Below are 22,014 nucleotides of genomic sequence, written 5' to 3' on the forward strand. Positions count from 1 at the left end.
CTCCCAAGATACACCACTTCCATCAATATTCTCTGACGTAATTTCAGGATTTGTTTTCAGCTTAATATATATCTCAAACAAGAAGAGAGTTTAACTCCTTTTTCTCAAAATTTTGTTTCTTAATTGAAGAAAATACTTAGATAAATTTTCTAATGTTCTTGCATCAAATGACTGCTTAATAGCTGATGTTGAATGTGGGCTTCCAGCATACCAGGCACCTATCTAAGCGTTTTCAAAGTTGAGCATCACAACCATCCCATGATGACATTAGTATTATTATTGTCAGTTTATAAGCACGGAAACAAAATTACAAGATGGCTGAATAACTTGCCTAGAAAGTAACAGAGATTCTCACTCACATATATTGGCTTCAGAGTCTACATTGTTAATCAGTACTCTGTGCTTTCTTCATAGGCAGCACGATTAGCTTCATGTTTATTTTTAATGTATGTAACTCAAGGATTGCTGTACATTCAGTGTAAATAATGAAATCAGTTTTGCTTTCCTTTTCAGTTTTGCATGTAACAATGTAAACAAGACCTGAAGTCATCCTTAAAGAAAAGTCTATCATCTGTCTATTAGCTGCAGTATCTAACAAGCTGCCTAGTATACATTGGTTATCTGTTATTGGTTTAAATGAAGAGAAAGAGGCAAAATTTAGAAAAATTGGTAAGAAAGTTCTAGCAGGAGTTGATGTCAATGAATAGAGGCATGGAAAGACAGAAAAATAAATGTATCTCCCATATCAACATTTGTGATACAAGGGGAATGGTAACTACAGCAAATAAAAGTTAAGATAGAGAACTAGCTTAGGAAAAAATGTTCAATTCTTTCTGGCACATCACTTGCATATTGGTGTCATGTTACAAATGACATATGGGCCAAAAAAAATTTGACAGTGAAATACAGCATGCTTCAAGTGCCTTTCAATTATTGGATTTAAATTAAATCCAGACATCTTATCTGAAAAGCTAAGATTTTTCCTTAATTGTGAAGAAATCCCAGATATTCTCAAGCCCAAAAATGCAGTTTACAACTGAGAAATGCCAAGTAAGACTACTTCCCTTATAATAGAAGTTATACACTTAACACTTTTGATTTATAAATTATTAGATCATGTATTTCTATTGAAATCCACACTGCCTAAAATTTTTGCTTATGTGACTATCTTTTCCACCAGTTTTGAGCTTATTAAGTATAGTGACTGGCTACGACTCAATACCTTCAGTACCTTGTACAGGACATAATATAAAGGAAGCTTGCAATGAATTCAATTGCACCTCTTGCGTTAAGAGCCACAGGGACGTCCATTTATAGATGGACCTAGTAAGGTGAAAAGACAACACGAGTTAAGGGCTATGAAGATTACGACCAAGTTTTCTGACTCCATTACATCACCAAATTCATACAAAAATATTACTATCAAGAAGCTCCCAAATATTTTGACTTACCCATTACTGTATATGTCCTCTGATCCTACTACCTACATCTCATGGGAAGCCATGTAAAAGAAGTAGAAATGGAGCAAGAATCAGGAGATGTATAAATAATAAGACAGGAGAAAGGTCAGAAGTTCAGTGTTTTAGATTTACTGTACAAAGCTGGAGTTCTGTTATTTTCCCAAGAAAGACTACATGATCTCTATATTTAAAATAATTACTTAAGCATTAAAAATTTTCCATTGCCATTGGAATACTCATCTCAAGATGAGTAAATCACCACCTTGACTTTCAACACGGGCTTCTATCACTTTGGCTGTCATTTTACAGATTCATACTGAAAATAAATTTTAAGCAGTTACATTGCTGTTTAATAAGTAATAATTTTGCCAAATTAGTAGCATTCAGCTTCTAGTGAGATTTATTTTATTCATAGACTATTTTCTAAAAGGAACATATGAAACAGAACCATGTACCTTTTAAGACTTTTCTTCAATAAGGCATACCACTAGGAAACAATCTGCTATTATTCTCCATCTCAAATTAAATAAGTGTAATAACTTCCAGGTGTTTGATAAAAGGTACTTTCTATCACTGTATGATCAACATACTTTCTGTAAGCTTTCCTGGAACTTAAACTTATTCAAAGGTATAAACATTTTTTCTCAAGGATGATAGATACTAGTTATAATTAAGGTTATTGTGCTTGCGTAGAAGAGGATTTGACTTAATGGAAAACTGTAATAGGAGTTAACAAGGTTGCTACTTAATTACATAGCATATTCGTGCTATTTACGTACTTGTTAAGATTTAAGAAAGCAAAAGCTAGGTAGATGATTAATACATCTTATTGTAGTATTTATATGAAGTGAAACAAAAACTTAAAGGACTCAGAACAATGTATTTAACAATATCACAAAAAATGTATCTCAGATTCCTTTTGCCTTAAAATTTGCTATATCGGATATAATATATTTTTACTGGAAAAAGAAAAGTTTAATTAAAATGAAATTTAACCCTCCTAAAAATGCAGGATAATAAATATTTTGAGTTATCCACTATTTTATACTGGATGAAGCACTTGATAACTTTTAAATGGTATTTCTCACAATTCATTTATAAGTTCCAAAATAGAGCTTCTGCTATAACCAGAATCTTGAAATAGGCAAAACATACTACCATATTATGCCATGTATAATATGCTCCTGTGTATAGTGTGCACCCACATTTTTGGCCCAAACTTTCAGGGGAAAAAATCTCTCGTTTTAATTTTTCAACTCACATTTTTACTTGTTTACATTTATGTACTTGTTTTTTGTATTATAAAGGAATTTCAGCATTTATTGTTTAACATATTATGTACAAGAAATTTTATGTAACAAATAATTACAAAACACAAGAACAGACATAAGGTACAAGAAATTTTAAGTACCAGTAACAAATTTATGACATTTACGCATTATAAAAGGTCAAGAACTCTTAGTCATTGCAAGTTTGTCATAAGTTCAACAAAACCAATTATTGTATTCCAGGGTATTATTTTGCATACGGATATCGTTATTAATTTCTAGAGTTACATTTTTAACTCATAAGCATAAATAAAAGAATTAAAACTATTTATACAGATTTGGAATTAGTACTCCCCATGTATAATGTGCATCCTTATTTTTCCCTCACAAATTTGGGCAAAGAAGTGCCCATTATACATAGCAAAATATGGTAGCTTAGCAAACCAATATCTAACATGGGCAAGGCTGTGGAAATGTCCTGTGGTTATTAAATTAATTCTGTTATAAGCATAGCAGTATATTTAGAATCAATAATACTTTTTTAAATTATTCCTTGGAAAACTTTTGTTGGTAATATCTTAAAATGCATTGCTTTCCACTTTCTAACTCATCATTTGGTCATTTACATTAGTTAAACTATACTAGAGTAACACAGAGATCCAAATATTTAGTGTTTTCAAATCTTAAACTTCAGTTGGTCTTTTAAAAAAAAAAAAAACACTGTACTTTTCCAAAACTGCTAGTCATATGGCCAAAGACAAAAACAACAGTGTCCCAAGATATGACAGATGAATAGCAATTGGAATCCTACAACAAGATGGAGAGGAGTGCAGAGAAGTCAGTGGTGGGCTGGACCCACCCACCTCCAATGGGAGAGCCTATAGTTAACATCTCTTTCCAACTCCACATTTTTAGAGCTTTTAATCTGCCGATCAGGATGTGTTCACCCAATGTTAATCAGCAAACACTACAAATCAGGTCTTCCTTGCTCCCCCTCTCCCTTACTCCCAATTAGTCATTTACCAGCATGTCACTGGGAGGAACAATAAAGAGCACCACTGCTTTTCCTTAAAGCTCTTAATTTCTTTTTCATTTTGATATTGTGCATACTAATAAAAATTAAACCACATTTAAAGATGCCAGTATTAAAACAATGGGGTAATTCAGAGATTATTCCACAGTATTCACTGGGCAGCAAGGTAATCACAACATTTCAGTGACAATACCTTAATAATAATGGAAGGAACTCGCAGTTCCATGTCACTCCAAGGTAGTTTCCATGGGTATGAAAAGACACTTGTGAGCTTGAGTATGAGAACTTGCATAACTAGTCAGTGTGACTTAATTTCCCCAGAAAAGTTGACTAAAGGAATAAAAGTTATCAAACCCAAATGTTATATTTATTTTTAAATTAAATTTATTGGGGTAACAATGGTTAGTAAAATTACATAGATTTCCAGTGTACAATTCTGTAATACATCATCTATATATCACATTGTGTGCTCACCACCCAGAGTCGGTTCTCCTTCCATAAATATAACCAAACGTTTTATTTATTTATTTAAATTACAGTTGATTGGGGTGGCAATTGTTAGCCAAGTTACATAGATTTCAGGTGTACAATTCTGTATTACATCATCTATGAATCACATTGTCTTCACCACCCAGAGTCAGTTCTCCTTCCATCACCAAAAATATGGAAGGCTTCACGAATTGTTGAGTCATCCTTGCGCAGGGGCCATGCTAATCTTCTCTGTATCGCTCCAATTTTAGTATATGTGCTGCCGAAACGAACACTATATTTATTTTTAAGCCACATAGTTTTATGAAGGTATACTATTTTAAAATCGAGACACTAAATAATTGCATAGATTCCTGATTTTTTTCATCTTCTGATTAACTGAGAACTAGACACATCGTTTTGTTTTGAACATTGTAGTGCAATTAGAATTACACAATAAGTACTTCTAAGAAATTGCCATTGTGGCATAATTAATTCAAAATTGTACAGTACTAAAGATGCAAAAGGGGCAAGGGTTAGCTAATATAAGTTAATCATAGATCATAGCCTTGTAATGACATTTTTTAAAATCCTCAAATATGAACTGGTTGTCTTGACAGTGACATCATTGTTGTTACAAAGTTGAATGCAAAAGAAAAATGTACTTCAGTAAAAGGGTCCAGTGAATCAAAGTTTTACCATACATGTGTAAGTGTATAGAAACTAAAGGGTGAAGAAAAGAATATACAGAATCCCAAAACCAATTCCAGTCTTACGGTCCTATTTAACATATTTCTTTTTCCTACTTTCTTCAACAAATGCAGAATCTGTCCTGTCAGAGGTCAAAGTAGCCTGGCAAAGGGCAAAACTGGTCAGTTGACACCATGTTGAAAAGTGATTGATGGTATCTCATCAGCTCCCTCCACTGCAACCATCTGGCCTGTGGTTTAGAAGCCATTCATACCTTGCTTCATTCACACATATGAAGGACTCTTTGAAGAACTGAATACAAAACATCTTATTGAAACACTTTGTGAATGCATACAGTTTGAAGAACTTCCCACTCCTATACTTTTTTGATTGATTCCGCATTTTCATGTCATGTATTTTAATGTCTGAATAAACAGCCAGGTAAAACTGGGCTCATCTTCGTAGGGTTTTAGTCTCCAGTTCCCTAGTGACTTCATCAAGCTATTCAACCTTTCTATGCCCTTGGCTTCATCATTTCTGAAACTGAGACATCTTTTACGGCTGGAAACAGGTTTTCAAGTAAGGCATCAAGGAAAAAATTACTGTGAGAGTGCAGACACATATTCACCCCTTTTTACTCTGCCAACCCCTGTCTTGGCCCATTTCAGCCTGGATAGCCCTTCTACACCTGTGCTTTGAAAAAGACACCCATCTCATTTTATAGCCCCTGAATTACTGGAAATTGGAATGAAGGTGAGAGGAGACTGTAACAAAACTGAAATGAATTTATTATAAATTATTAAATAAAATAAAAACAATATAAAACTAAATCATTGAATTGCATGAATGTGAGTTTATAATCTGCATACTTTAACCCCCAGGCACTTTTCACTTTCTGAGCTGATTTATAGTTATTTGTGAATTTGCCTCAAATTCTATTCTGGTATCATAAGCTCATTTAGGAGAGACACATTTATCTTTCTAGCCAGTCCCCACATAGTACTTAATGTACTGCCTAGGATATAGCAGATACTTAACAATAAGTTATAAAATTAAATAAAGGTATAAATATTTTGTTGGTAACTTAAGCTTTGGAAAATGTATATTTAAATTTTAGTGTAGATTTTAAAAGTTATCTACTTGATTCTTTACCATATTTGATAATAAATATACTTTCCCCTCATACAAGGACTATACAGGTTAAACAAATTCATGGTAATACCAGCAGACATACACTGGTATGAATTATCTGAATTCATTTGCTCCAAACAATAACTGTGAGGTAGACAGGACAAGCACCTTGATCACCATTTTACAGACAAGGAAATTATCTTAAGTTGACAAAGCTAAAAGTGGCAGAAGTATGACTTTAACAGCATAGCTAGGTTCTAAAATATAACCCTAATTACTTCCTTAAACTATGAATTTGAATTTAATAAAGATCTTCTCTCTTACAAATGTTAGATATCCCTAGATTCACAATATCTACTTCCAAAATACCTTCCCCTCTTTCCCTTCTTTTCCACAACTATCCCAGCTTCTTTACAATTCATACTAAAATCTGCATTCATTTGCTAGGGCTGCCATAAAAAATTACCACAAACTGGGTGGCTTAAAACAACAGGAACTTACTGTCTCAGAGTTCTGGAGGCTAGATGTTTGAAATTAAGGTGTCGGCCGAGACATATTTCCTCTGGAACCTGAGGTGCACACTCCTTCATTGCCTCTTCTAGGTCTGGTGTTTGCTAGCAGTTCTCGGCATTCATTGGCTTCTAGATGCATCACTCCAAGCTCTGCCTCTGTGGTCATATGGCCATCTTTTCTAACATATCTTCACATCCTCTTTCTTCTGTTTTCTATTTCTTATTACTCTGTGCTCCTGTCATCTACCAACCTGTTGGTCAAAACACCACCTTCTGCGCAAACTCAGAATTTTACATTGAGTTCTCAGTCTTTCACTACCTTCAATTCTTAGACTTCCACCGCCACTTGGAACATCTGGCCTCTGCCTCTTACTTAACCATCTCACCATCTCTATATATATCTATATCTATATCTATATCTATATCTATATCTATATCTATATCTATATCTATATCTATATATATAATTTTTTTGTTTCCTTCCACACTGCCTCAGCCACCATCTCCCTTGACATTGGTATTAATTACTGCACTATCTCCAAAAGCTTTATGTCAAACATGCCACTCTAATCCTCACTCCTTATACTCTTCCACCTTCCCAGAACTCTTTGACCTTGAGACAGCCAATCCACTGAGCACCACCCCACACCCCCGTGTATTCTCACCACCCATCTTCCCTTTCTATTCCGACTTCCCTCAGAAAAGATTTCATGATCCACCATTATGACATCCTCACAACACCTTTAATTCCCTGTCCCTGTCTCTCTCTCTCTTTTTTTTTTATTTTATTGCCCAGGCAAATCTTAACCCAATTAAATCCATTTCTTTAACTACTTTGAACCCAAGCAGTAAAAGTGGCTAGAGAAGCCACAATGACATTCATTGCTCTCATGTAAATTCTTGACAAATTTAAAATGGAAAACAAATACTGCTTACAAACGTATTATACTTTCTTACTATTTTCATTCTCTCACTTTCCAGAAAATCGATTCATACTTTTATTTGTGCTTCAAATCTATATCCTGTTTTCCTCTTATTCTCAGTGATCTTGCATCACACTCTTGCTGAAAAAAATAAAAACAATCAGGTGGGACTCCCTGTTCTTCCTACCACCCCATATATATCCTCTCTGCCTTCCATCCGACTCTAATGCTTTTACTATCAATCCTATTCCCTCTCATCAAACAAATCATTTGTGCCCTCTATGTCCTTCAGCACTACTGTCTCTTTCTACTGGATCTCTTTCATTAACATATGTACATGTTCTATTCTCCCTTCTAGCTACTTTCCTTTTCACCTAATAGTTCACTAAAAAATTAAAAATAATTACTAACATTGAAAATGGTATTGTTTTATACACTAATAGCAGCCATATGAATTGGTACAACTACAAACATTTCAAACCCTTACAAAAGTCATACTTAGCATTGACAACTTTCATTCTAGAATCTTTTCATATAATGTGATCTTAAACAAATATAAAGAATGTTTTAAGTTTTGTTTATTACTATCTAGTGAGGGGCAATAACTTTCACGAACCATGTAAGAATTTCCTTCAACTGTTTCTATCTCTTTCAAAAAGATTGAGGCTTAAGCATACCAATGTTTGGAGTTCAGATTGCAAGTAAATTTTAGCTTTAAAATGCAGCATGAATCTAAAGTTATTTTGTTTAACACACCTATGATAGAAATTGTTTTGCTTTATTAAATTTGTCATCATGAGAAAAATGTGTTGAGTCAAAGTAGTTACTCTTACTACCCCTTTTCTCTTTCAGTACCATGAGGAAAAAAAGAAAAATTGTACACACACACATACACACACACACACACACACACACACACACACACACACACATCACTCATAGTTCTAAGGTAAAAGGCCCAGGATATAAGAATTCTTTTAGAATCTGGTCTGTCAGAGTGGTTGGTGGGGGTGGGGGGTACAATATGTGTACAATATGAAAGTTTCTATCTTTGGTCACTTGTTGAAATATCTGCTCTTGATGTTACATTTATTCATTCAATATTACAACCTGAGATTTATCCATTCACAGTAACAATCTGAGCCCCAATTACTCGTCCTGTTCTCACAGAGGAATAAAAATAAGGAACTATGCAATCAAGCCACGATCTACAAGGAAGCATCAGATCAGGATTGAGTCCACACCAGCCACGTCCACATCATAAGACACTATCCAGATGCCTAAGTGTTATGTAGCCTTGTATTAGTTGTGGGAGGATGAAACAAATGGGTAATTGGTTCCAATGCCATTTGGTCTTTTCTGACGAAATTCAGTTGAATCATTTAGATGGGAAGGACAGAAATGAAATGCACTATATATCATTGAAGCCAACTCTCTCACATCTATTTACAAAACAATGCTTTAAGCACAAAAAATAAATAAATAAATAGTTTAAGCATTATTCTTAACAACTACTACTAAAAACAAAGTAAATGTTTGATAATAAAGGAGAGGCTTGAATAAACTTTGGTATCTCCACTCCCATGGAATATCATGCTGTTAGTACTAAGAATGTGGGCTGATACTTCTAACAGGATAAGAAAGCAAATATAAAATTATATATTTCATATTTAGAAAGAAAAAAAGAAACTTTATTCATAGGAAAGAAAAGTACTACATCACTTCAGCATGGCTGTTTTAGGTGGTATGACTGTTTGGGGTCTTCTTTTCCCTTTTTTTGGTATTATTTAAATTTATGTAATGATCATGAAAAATAATTTAAAAATTAAATCAGAGGAACAAAAAAAATCAAAAAAAAAATTTAATGAAAATTAACACTAAAAGAATATTTTGTTGTGAAAGTTATGCTTTAACCCTAGGGATCTTTGAATTATGTAGGATTTCAAACATTTTCCCCCAGCAGTCCCTAATATTTATCATAGAAGAATATCTAAAAGAATGTCCCCCAAAATTTGAGTTCCCTGTGGTACAGAGTTAGAGAAAGGTAGCTGAAATTCCCCGTGGGGCTGAGGACGCCATCATTTGTACTCTGGTTTCCACTGACAGTTATCAATAACAAACACTGACTTACAGAGTCCCATCTTTTTTTTTTTTTTTTTTTTTTTTTTTTTTGAATTTCTGGTCTTAATTCCTAGCTAAAAAGAGCTATCCTAGAGACACAAAATATGAATTTATTAATTCCAGATCACCTTATAGAAGTCCAGCCATATATAGAAGGAACAGGTTTTTTTTCTATGTGCTCACAAGAGATTTTGCTCATTTGTTCAATTAAAAAGAAAAGGAAGCAGGCAAGCATGAAGACAAGTGAATAAGTATATAAAATCCATATAGCTGATATAAATAGTACACTTAATCCTACCTGGCACGTAAAACAGAGCAGTTAAGACAGCACCACCTCTGCATTCCTTTAATATGATCACTCAGCAGGTCACATTTCCAAACAATTGCACCATTGCCATATTTTATTACAAACCACCCTTAAAAGACTAATCAATAGCAAACTCACTGAGGAATCAGCACACTCTTCACAGGGGTTAAATGATTTCCACAAGGTCAGATAGCAACACATAGAGCAAAACATCCTCAGACTTGACCCCTATCCCAGAATACTTATTTTAATTAAGATATAGTAAATATTCATTTTCTTCTACTGTTTTGCTGAAGATTTTCACATGGTCTTCATATTAGACTAACATTTTCCAACTTTTAGTATGCTACTATAACAAATTTTTAATATCAGTCAAAGGATTTCACAAAGATTTAACAAATAATCCACAAAGGTAAGTCAATCCTGGGTAGGTAAAACAAGTTGAAAATTGGGGGATGAAGTTTTGGGAGAGAAGTGAAAGTCCTGTGGGTGGGGAGTGGGTAACAGCAGAGAGTGGCTGGTATAAAATATGGGGGAGGGGGAGGAAGAGTCAGGGCTCCATCCATGAGCACCATCTGTATAAATCAGGCCTGGAGTTGACAGGTAATTTTGTGTGGGTCTCCAGAGAAGTGGCCCTCAGGGCTTCATTATTGATGAAGAGATTTTTCTTCAAAGTGGCCCAGTCAGGAGTGCCTCAAGGGGACATTCATAAGCACTCATAATATCAATTTCCAAACACCTGGGAGGTAGGGACACAGATTGTCTCTTTAATTATTATGGTTGAGGTAGAGACAGTGAGAATGCTATTATACAACCAAGCTGAAATTCGCAAAGAAACAAAATTATTACAACCTAGTGCAAAAAGTTTATTATCTGAATCATACTTCAGAAAGGGCATGGTTTACCTTTCCTGGTGCAAAATAGGTTGATCTCCAACTCCCTCCTTCATAGGATTTCAAACGTTATTTATGAAAAAATACAGTAGGTACAGGGATGCTTAGACATCGAGAAAAAAACTTTATTTGAAGCTAATATGCTTCTTAGAGAAATTATAAGCTTAGTCTTGTTTGTACAAAGAAATAATCTGAGTTGCTTTTTTTTTTTTAAATAATTGTGTAAGGATTTCTTTTCAGAAAAGGACAACCCAAATCCTTTCTAAATACTCAGAATGCCAAGAAATAATATTCACCAGTGCATTGGTCTCGATATAATCTCAAAAAACAATCAGGAAAACACTAAAGAATCAATCCACTGCAGTAAAACAGTGGGGTTGGGGGAGGGGGGGACCAGTCCTGGGTTTGAATCTTATTCTGCAGTGTATTAGATGTGGATGATCCTGTATAGACAAAGCCTATGACACATACTTTAATCTCCTGTAGCTTACACTAGAGGGCTGGCAATACAGTCAGTATTAAAAATATTTTTAAAACAGAGACAAAAGGCAAAAGGGGTGTGTCTCTTTAATTTGACCTGAATTTCAGAGAGTTCCTCATCTCATTGGTAATACTAACAACTAGAATGCAGGAACTTTCCCATCAGACATATCTGCAACATTTTTGCATCTATAATGAGCCTCCCCACATTTCTTTTAACTTCATTACCCTCCCTCATATATTTTAAGACTTTGATACTGCTAGATAATTCTTAGAGTTGAACAAAACTATAGCCAAATGATGTTGATATAACACACGACATATGCAATAATAATATTTAAACTTACTACCGTTAAAAAAACATACATTTCATATGACAGATGCTGTCTGAAGCATCTTATGTATGTGACTCCAATTACTGCATGAAATCATTAAGATTAAATACAAATGACAGAGGAAGAAATGACAGTCCAGAAAGAACTCCACCACAATCGCATAAATAAATAAAAAATAATAGTGCCAGGATTTGAACCCTTAATATAATGTTGTGGGTTTTTTTTTAACTAACCATGAACTGAAGCTTGATGTTGTGAAATACAAAATATATAACTTTATACAAAAGTACTGAATTTCTAACATCAATAAACAGATACCTGCTCAGTCTAAAAGAAAAGTTAAATGCTGAGTTAAATGCAGATATTTCATATCTACTACTATAACATTTTAATTAAGAGCAATGAAAGAAGTAATCATTATAAACCACAGGAAAGACATAATCTTATTAAGAGTTATCTCAGTAGTGTAACTGTCTCCAGGATATCTGTGAACACCCACACTATTGATGTTTGAAGCCAAAAACTCCTGACTTGTCTCAGAGGATTAAAAGCAAATGAAGTCCAGAAGGTAAACATGTTACATTTGAAAATAAAAATCCTGATTATAGATAAATTTATAAGCTTAGAATGTCTTATTAAATATTTTCAAATCAAGGCAGGGTATAGATGACAGAATTTTCCTTATCGTTTTAAGTACTAAAGGTTTCTGCCTATTTGTCATTGTATTTATATAGCTAAGAGTCAGAAAAATAAATTGGCCAATCTTACTTTTCAATCTCTGTAGCTGCATTGATACCTGAACTACATCAAATCTCTTATATTTTCTTTGTCTTATAATTTTATTACTTATTTTTCTTTTTAGTCTCATTGTCTTTAATTTTAGTGTTTCTAACTTTGTAATTTAGGCTTATGCTAATTATTAGAAGTCTCCCATAGTGACCAGACACGTTTACCTCACTGGAACTTCTATTTTTCAGTTCTTCTGTTGTTGCCTGTTTATATACAGAGTTTGGTGAAATGCTATACTCAAATAGTTAAAGAAAGATATGATTGCTTAAATTTCATCCAATTATCTTGGTATTTTGACTCTATATCTTCTGGGGACTCTTATTAATTCCTTACTGTAAATATCCAGCTTTCCAAAACTGAATTTTTCTTCCAAAATGTAAGAAAGGAGGCTACTGAAATTCTAGCATATTTTTACAATTAAACAACGAGTCAACACTATCGGCTATGATTAATGTTAAGCAGATCCAATCTAAAACAATCTCCCTAGTGACAGATTCATCATTAGTCATTAATCTCACAGTTTTTAATTAAACTACTAAACCCAGTCATCTGAATTCACGTGTAGGAGGTAGAATTTTTTTAACTGTACTAAAATATATATGTGATCATACTTAGCTATAGAAATGTGTAGTACCTTAAAACTACCAGGAGCCATCACAAGAATGAAGTCACTTTTCACATCACATAATCAGACACATTTCTACTTTTCACCTAAATTCCTTAGAAAGGAGAAATAGTTTAACACAAAAATAAGTATGGTCTACTAGACAACTTAAAGTAGGGAGGACGAACACATTTTTAATAACTCAAACTCACAAAACAGGTTTCAAGTTTAAATTTTAAAAAATGCTTTAAAAGCCTTAGCAAGTCAAGATAGCATTTCCATTGATCTGTGGTGCCCAGTCAATAAAAAGACAAGAAAAGACTATTACTTTTACACTGAGTAAAAAGCATGTAAGTTTAAGTAAATAAATAAATAACCCATAGCTTCTGCAAATTGAATCCTTATTCTCTCCTTGGATCCAGGACCTTTCTCCCTAGGGACAAAAGCAGTTATGACAAAGGGTATTCTGAAATAATCTTTTGCCATCTCTACCAATTCATTCCCCATGACTTTCCTTTTTTCAAAATACTCCTTAAAATTGACTTCCTCGGAGTTGTTTCCATTATACTCCATCTTCCAAATCCATCCTTTTATTATCTTATTTTCCTAATAAACACAGAAAATTCTCAATTATCTCCTCAAATGAATAGAAGCTACTGTATAATTCAGAAATCATTTTTATTTGACTCAAAATGCATTGCAATTTTGTGGACAATGGACGGAAATCCCTTTTTATCCAGGGTAAATTTGAAATGGGCTTATAACCCCTTAATACTAACTGGTAATTCAAAGGATGGACTTGACTTATGATTGTGGAAGCAGTGGAGTGGTTGGTAGCAATTTAGTTGGGTTGTAAATGTTTATCAAAATTACTAGCATTCAAAGAGTTAAAAGCTCCCTGAAGCTGCACACATTTTCCTTCAGCTACACTTTTATAGTCTGTTCTCAATTATCCATGTCAGTGGAGGGGAACAAGATAGTGAACTCTTCCAAAATCATTCTTACTTGCTTTTAAATGTGCAGATACTATATTGGTTATCAATTCAAACTAAATAAAGTACTGTGCAAGTACTGCTGATGTTAGGGACAGTGATCCATGTCTGACATTCACCTTCTTTGTAATCTTCTCAGGAGAACTTGTATTCAAAAACCATCCTTGACAAAATTCAGCTGTATCCAAAAAGTGAGTCCACAAAGTAAAGTAACTTTTAAAAGTATATAGATACTGCTAATGAACTTTAGAATACTAATTATTTCATTAGCATTGATGTTCCTGATATTTTTCTATATATTTTTTAACACGTTTGTCCTTTTTGCTGACAAGAAAATGTGAACTTATATTTGTTAATTATCTTTTCAAGTATTACTTTCCTTACTTAACATATTACGCAAATATGACTTAGAGAAGCTTGGTAACTAGCCTAAAGGCACAGGGCCAAAAAGGGTTGAACTAGACCTTAACCCCAGGCAGTTAGCTCCAGATTCTTTGCTCCGAACCACATTGAGTCTGGAAAAAAAAATGTGACTTCTCTTGCAACTTCTCCATTACAATGACAACAATTTTTGAGTATATGAGCTAGGTTCTATTGCCTAGTATCTATTATCTACTAATGCATCCTTGCTATGCCTATCTTCCAGCCTAGGGACATTCCAGTTTTGGAATTTAGTGACCTGATTTTTTTCATGCTCCCAACCCTTCAAACCCTGATGTGATGTTGGATTGAGGCTAGAAATCATGGAGTGAGCACACAAAGCAACTTTTTATACCTCAATAACCTTTTTCCTCAGAAACAAAGATATTTCCTGGCTGCTTCACTGAAACCAAAGGTTCTGTAGATAGCTTTCAGGGAAAACTAAATCACTAGTATAGTGGGTTGTCACCATCACTTTCTGTTCTTTTCACATTTATCTGGTGAACGTAAATCTGTTTCTTACTGATACATTTTTTTAAAGATTACTTCCTTCTCCATGTATTTGAGACTAAGGCAGTGGTCACACAATCAGATCAATCTCTAGACAATAGATTTAATAAATTCATTCAAGGAAAGCCAATCCAGCGTATGCACTCAAATTAGACAGAAAACTGACCTTTCATAATTCATTCTGATTCTTCAAACAAAAGTGAGCTTTCGTGAGTCAGGACCAACTAAGACATCTATGCTTGAACGTGTTCCTCTAGGCTTAATGTATTTTTCCTCACTGCATTATATTTTACTGATTCCATGCTCTTTCGTGGTACTCATGAATCACGGGTATTGCTTTGAGGGAAAAGTAAGGTACTATGTGTGATGAAAGATGTTACTCATTAAAGTGTCTTGCATATACGAACAACATAAAAGCTGAAAACCCTTGAAAACCACTATTCTAGATGACAAGTAACATCAGGCAGACTGGTCACTTAGACAAAGGTTAGATGAGGCAAGTACATGAGACAGCTTGGATTTCTTAGTCTTGGTTGAAACAGTTTAAGACATTAAGCCTTATAAGACTTATAAGACTACTTAATGTTTCGCTGACATTTTTTTTCTTTTGTGTATTGTAGTTAAGAACTGATTTCAAAGACAACTGCAAGAGAGTACAGAGAAAGAAATCAGTTAAGCAGATAACATGCCATTCTAAAATTCAAAAGTCAAAAGCCAAAAACCACCTATCCTGACACTTATTTCTGAAATCGTACTGCCTGAATGCTGTCAGAAGTTTGCTATTATTGACTCGATAGGGGGAAAAAAAGGATTAGATTGAGTCAAAGTAACAAGGGCCAAATGAGTAAATGAAGTAAATGAAGTATGAGTACTATGAGGACTATGAGTAAATGAAGTATCTTTTACCCAGTGCACACATAAATAAATACTGGGTTAAATGTATCATATTGGTTAATATGAAAAGGTAAATTATCCACAAGAGAAACCACAAGTAAATTAACTGGAGAGGTCCATATAATATACTTTGGCTCTTGTTGCTAAAATGGATTTTTCAAGCCAGTGTATGGAATTTGGAGAAAACATTACTACCATCCCCCAAACAGAACACAAAGTTCTTTCAACCAATGACATGGCAAAATGGGGCAAAAGCAGCTATTCTTCAAACAGGTCGTTTTAAACTTTTACTTGAACCACTGAAAGGACTGAGGAAAGGAAATTTTGTCATTTCTAAAGAAAACAAACACACACGTATACACCAGAGTAGGAGAGTGAAACAAAGAAAATCCCCAAACAAAACCCAACAAAAAAAGTAAAAACCGGTATATCTTATCTCAGCTACGCTGACATGGGTTAGTATGTCTAAAGTCACTGTTTATAATTAAATCCTTCTCATTTCACACATAAAGGTCCTAGGGAGAACTCAAAGTTATGCCCAGTTCAGGTAAGATCTCATTCACAGGAAGAAAGATGATATTTATACAGAAACAGAGGGCAAGACGGAATAAAAAAACTGTTGAGAGAAAAACCACGGTTTATTTGTTTTTCTGGCAGCACTGCATTTTCATGTTCTCAATACATTGTTTCATTCTTTCCTACGTTAAATTAGTTTATAAGCAATACTAATCGGTGACACACAGATCTTCCTTGATACACTCCACCTTGGCAAATATCCAGGATTCAGGCACTGGAGGTGGGAGCAGCAGACAGGTGTGCTGAAAGCACACGCGGGGTGCAAGGGGAGGCGCGGAGAGGCAGGACTGGGAAGCGGGAGCTCCTGTCCGGCAGACTCCACCTCTCTCCAACTCTTGTGCTTCTTCAGTCCCGCCGTTCAGAGCCGGACAGGACAGGCTTCCTTAGTCCCCTCCGAAGTCAACAGCCCGGTCCCAACCCAAAGGGCAGCGGCTCGGGTCATGGGACTCCTCCACCGGGTCCCCGCCCGCGCGGGGAACTGGCTGTTCCGCCACCCCGCCGACCTCCCGCGGAGGCCAAGTTTCCCTGGCTCCCACTCTTCCCCGGGCGCGGCGGTGGCCCGGGTGCCTTAGGGGCCCCCACCATCTGGGCCCCCCACCCGCCCCCGGAAAGCCAGCGCGCAGTCGGTACCTCGATGTCCGCCGTGTCCTTGCTGAGCACAGGGGCCATGGCAGTGCCTAAGTCCGGAGTCCCCTAGAGGCAGAAGCTCCGTGCGTCCTCAGGCTTCAGAGACCGAAGTGACACCTTCCGGGAGCGCGCGTGGAAACAGCAAGCCCAGGGCGAGCTGCGCAGGGGCGGGGCGGGGGGCGGTGACGCCCGGGGCGGGGGCGGGGCGAGCTGTGAGGCCACGCCCCCGGCGGGGCTCGCGCTCCGTCCTGTGGATCTGGGGCCAGCTTCAGCCCGCTGAACTGCCCAAGAGAGCAGATTTTGGTAGCCCTTCCGGTTCCCTACCCCCAACCTGGCGGCTTGTTTTTCTTTTGCCGGCGGAAGGAAGGGTGGGAGAGAGTGCTCGCTCTGAGAACTGTTCTTTGCTCTATAAACTGTTTAATGCTGAGCTAGGTAGGCGAGGACCAGATGTGACAGACCCACGGATTAAAGGTAGAAACAGTCCGCGCTCTAAGTAACAAATTGTTCCTTTTCTTTCCTTCCGCAAGAACCCCTCGAGAAGCAGAAACATTGCATTTCAGGAACAAGCTGGTAAATGTTCCTCCATCCACCCAACAAATAGTCTGGCAAGGATCTGGACTGAGGTGGAGAAGGCCAGGGTGTGGGCCTTCTGAGAGTTGACAATCCCTGGGGGTGGGGAAAAGGGATGTGAGGACCAGGCCAGCAATAATTCCTACAAGCCACAAGAGACAAGTAGTAGGTGCTGTAGGTGGTACAAAATCAAAGTTGTGTTTTTTGCAGAATAATCCATTCTCATGGCTCTTTTAAAAACTAATTCTAAAATGTGAAGCTCTTTTGAAAACTTGCACTTTATATTTTGTTTTAGAGCTTGCTTAGGATATGAAGCGATTTTATTTACAGGTGGTCTCAATCCAGAAAATATTCACCTCATCTTCAAGTATATCTGTACTCCAGACTTTCCTTCTTCTTCCCCAGTTAGATAGATGCAGAATTCACCCTTCTCCCATAACACTTTCTGCATACTTCTATTAAGGCTTTCATTGTACTTCTTTTTTTTAATTTTTTTTAAAAACTTTTTATTTATTTAAGTGTGTTTTTCCAAAACCCATCAGCTCCAAGTCAAGTAATTGTTTCAATCTAGTTGTGGAGGGTGCAGCTCACAGTGGCTGGCCCATGTGGGGATCCAACCTGCAACCTTATTGTTAAGAGCACTGAGCCCTAACCGACTGAGATAACCCCGCCGCCCCTCATCATACTTCTTAGTGCTCTTGATTTGCACACAGGTGAATTTGATTCTCAAAAGGGTGAATTTGATTTGCAGAAGGATGAATTTGTTTTGCACATGCGTGAAGTTCATTTGCACAATGGTGAATTTGATTTGTACAAGGTTGAAATTGATTTGCACATGGGTGAATTTGATTTGCACAAATGTGAATTAGATTTAAACAAATGTGAATTTGTTTTGCACAAGTGTGAATTTGCTCTGCACAAGTGTGAATTTGATGAGAATTCTCTGCACACATGAGAATTTGATTTGCACACTGGTGAATTTGATTTACGAGGGTGAATTTTTTTTTTACAAGCATGAATTTGATTTGCACTAACATGAATTTGATTTGCACTAGCATGAATTTGATTTGCACTAGGGTGAATTTGATTTGATTTGCTCTTGGCCAGATTGTGATCACCTTGGATTCAAGTATTTCCTCTTTATTGTTATTCTTTCTTTAGTTCCTTCATCATTTAATTCAACAAGTATTTACTGAATGTTTTCAATATGCCAAACACTGTGTTAGGTGCTTTGAATATAGTAGTCTTCAAGAAGACACATCACCCTAATGGAGATAATATTCAGTAAGCAAGTAAACAGAGGGATAACAGAGTGTTTGGAAGATAAAACAGGAATAGGACAGAATAACTAGAGTGTGGGTGCTCACTAGCTTGAGTGGCTGGGGAAGGCTTTTCTAAACAAACCATCAGATTACCTTCCAGAACCTGGAATTTACTAGAAGGTAGGTAACATTTTTCCTTCTGTCAACAAGAGGTTGCTGCCACCAATCCAATACCAACAGGAGTCTCCAATCTAAAGTGCAATAAAAGGAGAAACTATTTAGATGAACAGTTTGTAAACCTGGGAAACACAGCCTCAGGAGGAAACTGTTAAGTGCCCTCCCCAAGATAAAGGGGAGGCCACTTTTTATAGAGAAAGTATCTGTTCTGGTCCCTAATTGGTCCATTTTATGCAAACGAGGACTCCAAATTTCACAGTTTTGTCCAAATAGTACTGTCCTTATGGTCATTACGAATCCACTCTGATTGATCAGTAAACATGCAAATGAGGATATGATTGTACAGCTTCAAAGAGATGGGACAGGTCTCAGCCACTTGGTCAAAAGATGATTCCAAGAACTTCTTTATAAGCGTTGGACCAGCCATCAGGGACAAGGTGCAGAAGTCTTGGCAGCTCGATCTGTGTCTCTACCTTTTTATGCAGCCTGTGTGACAGGGTCCTGTCAGCAAAGGCTGCTAGACTCTGATTATGAGTTTGAGCCAGTTAACCACAAGGAGTCCTTCTTGGCATGTAGGGGGTGTGACAATTAAGTTCATGAACTGGTTGCAACCAGGTTGCTAACCTTTTTTTTAAATATCAGAGGGATTATTCATTATGAATTTGTACCAACTGGACAAACACTTAACCAAGTTTACTATTTGGAAGTGCTAAAAAGGTGGCATGAAAAATTAGATGACCTGAACTTTTCACCAACAATTCATGGCTCTTGCATCACGTTAATGCACCAGCTCACATGGCACTGTCTGTGAGGGAGTTTTTAGCCAGTAAACAAAAAGCTGTATTGGAACACCCTCCCTGTTCACCTGATCTGGCCCCCAATGACTTCTTTCTTTACCTGTAGATAAAGGAAATATTGAAAGGAAGACATTTTGATGACATTCAGGACATCAAGAGTAATATGACGACAGCACTGATTGCTATTCCAGGAAAAGAGTTCGAAAATTGCTTTGAAGGGTGGACTAGGCACTGGCATCAGTGCATAGCTTCCCAAGGGGAGTACTTCGAAGGTGACCATAGTGATACTCAGCAATGAGGTACATAGCATTTTGCTAGGATGAGTTCATGAACTTAATTGTCCAACCTCATATGATTCTTCTCAGAGTCAACACTTAAATCAAATAATATTATTTAAAAAAATTAGAAAGTTACATAGAAACCTTGGAATCATCCTTGAATCTCTTTTTCTCCCGCATTTAATCTGTCCCAAAGTTCTCAGGATTCAACCTCCTAAATAGATCTTGGAGTGTTTCTTCATTTCTCCATGTTCACTGCACCCACCAAGGTCCAAGCTACTGATATTCAGCTTCTATTCTTATCCCTCTCTACTCCAGATTGAGTTTTAAAAAGTATTAAAATTGGCTCATCACACACACACACACACACACACACACTCATAAATCATTCAATGGTTCCCATTACAATCAGAATAAAATGTAAACTCCATTGGTGACCTCTGAATAATCTGCCCTTTTCCTCTTCTCCAACCTCGCCAAGGGCCACTCTTGCTATGACTGGTATGTTCCTATCTTTCTATCCTCCAATCACTTTTCTCCTTTGGAGTACTCTTCCCATTCTACTCATTCTTTAGCATTCTCAGGGAAGCCTTCCTTGATGCATTCCCCACTAGCAGCAAAATTAGACCCACCTTGTCTCTGTGGGACACACTATTTTTTTCCTCATAGCTCTGTCAGATTTTATTTAGATATTTATTTGAGGGAGACTTTTTTAATACTTGTCTTCCCTTTAGAATGTAAGCTCCAGGAAGAGAGGGCCCGTGTCTGACTTGGTTGTCTACTGGATATTCAGTTCCTAGCCTAGGACTGATAGGTAGGAGAGTAAAAGAATTATACACATACATACATATATAATATATATATATATATATATATATATATATATATATATATATATATATATATATATATATAATATGATATATAATTATAATGTTATGGTTCCTTCTCTAATTTAACCAGAAAGACTCAATGTAAGTTTCCTAACCTCCAGAGATATAGACTCATGTGCTCCTTTAGGTTTCACTCTAATATAAATCTGACCAGTTAGCAATCCATACTTTAGTTGTTTTATGGGTACAAATGTCCCAGTTATCCTTTAGAGTTAGACACTGTATTTCCATATTTGTTTTTCATGATTATTATTCTCCTAAACACCACAGAAGATAAGCCCAAAATACAACGTCTTTAGAAAGGTAAGAGGTTCTTCAGTGACACTAAATAATCAAATTTAGAATTTAAATGCTATTTTACCATCCCCCCCCCCCACCTCACCAAACAGATGTATTCTGTTCTGAGATATTTAATTAAGGCATCTAATCAATTGCTCACAGGACACACCTATACTCTGTTATCAGCAACTGAATCTAATAATATTTTAAATGTACTGAAATACCACGTTAGACACAGTTATACCTGTAAATAATCCAAGCTGTTTAAAGCTAAGTGCAAATGCATTCACACCACTTTCTAAAAGTTGTAAATTATGATGGCATTTTTCAAGCTGTCCCTCCATCTGGAAGACAGTCAAATATCAGGTGTTCTACATTATTATTTTGTAGGCTTTGAAGAGACATTTCATCTAATAGTATACAAATTACCAAGATGTATCTCAGTTTAATAGTTTACATTGTACAAATTATTATTGTTGTTATTATTACCATAGTCAGAAGGAAAGCTTATGAGTCATCTTTCATTTCTGAGAAATTATTCAGTACCATAAATTTAGAAACACAATAAAAATTCAGACTTCCCTGTACTTTCATTTCCCCCTTCTAGTCTAGCATTAAGCGATTGCTTTCCAGATACTCTTTGGAAGGTAATTTTCTCCCAAAAAAGTCAGAGACTTTGATTGATCAAGGAGACCTATTTCCCCCGCTCCTGATTTCCTAAGTCC

At 36.1% G+C, this 22,014-nt stretch overlaps 1 protein-coding gene and 1 non-coding gene across 2 annotated transcripts in view; both read right to left on the minus strand.

Annotated features, from left to right (window-relative positions):
- DPYD (dihydropyrimidine dehydrogenase) overlaps positions 1–17,369 on the minus strand; it is a 797,040-nt gene extending 779,671 nt beyond the window's left edge. Inside the window, exon 1 of the mRNA XM_019747023.3 lies at positions 17,037–17,369. Coding sequence (XP_019602582.3) covers positions 17,037–17,075 — 39 coding nt within the window. The 5' untranslated portion in view covers positions 17,076–17,369. The remainder of the gene's footprint in view (positions 1–17,036) is intronic.
- On the minus strand, positions 4,419–4,525 carry LOC141568769 (U6 spliceosomal RNA). The gene has a single exon (XR_012491963.2). It is a non-coding gene; the product is annotated as a U6 spliceosomal RNA (small nuclear RNA).
- Positions 17,370–22,014: the final 4,645 nt, after the last annotated feature.

This window comes from Rhinolophus sinicus, chromosome 7, assembly GCF_057876585.1.
Source record: "Rhinolophus sinicus isolate RSI-liver-muscle chromosome 7, RSI-T2T, whole genome shotgun sequence".
In the NCBI taxonomy this organism is placed as follows: Eukaryota; Metazoa; Chordata; class Mammalia; order Chiroptera; family Rhinolophidae; genus Rhinolophus; species Rhinolophus sinicus.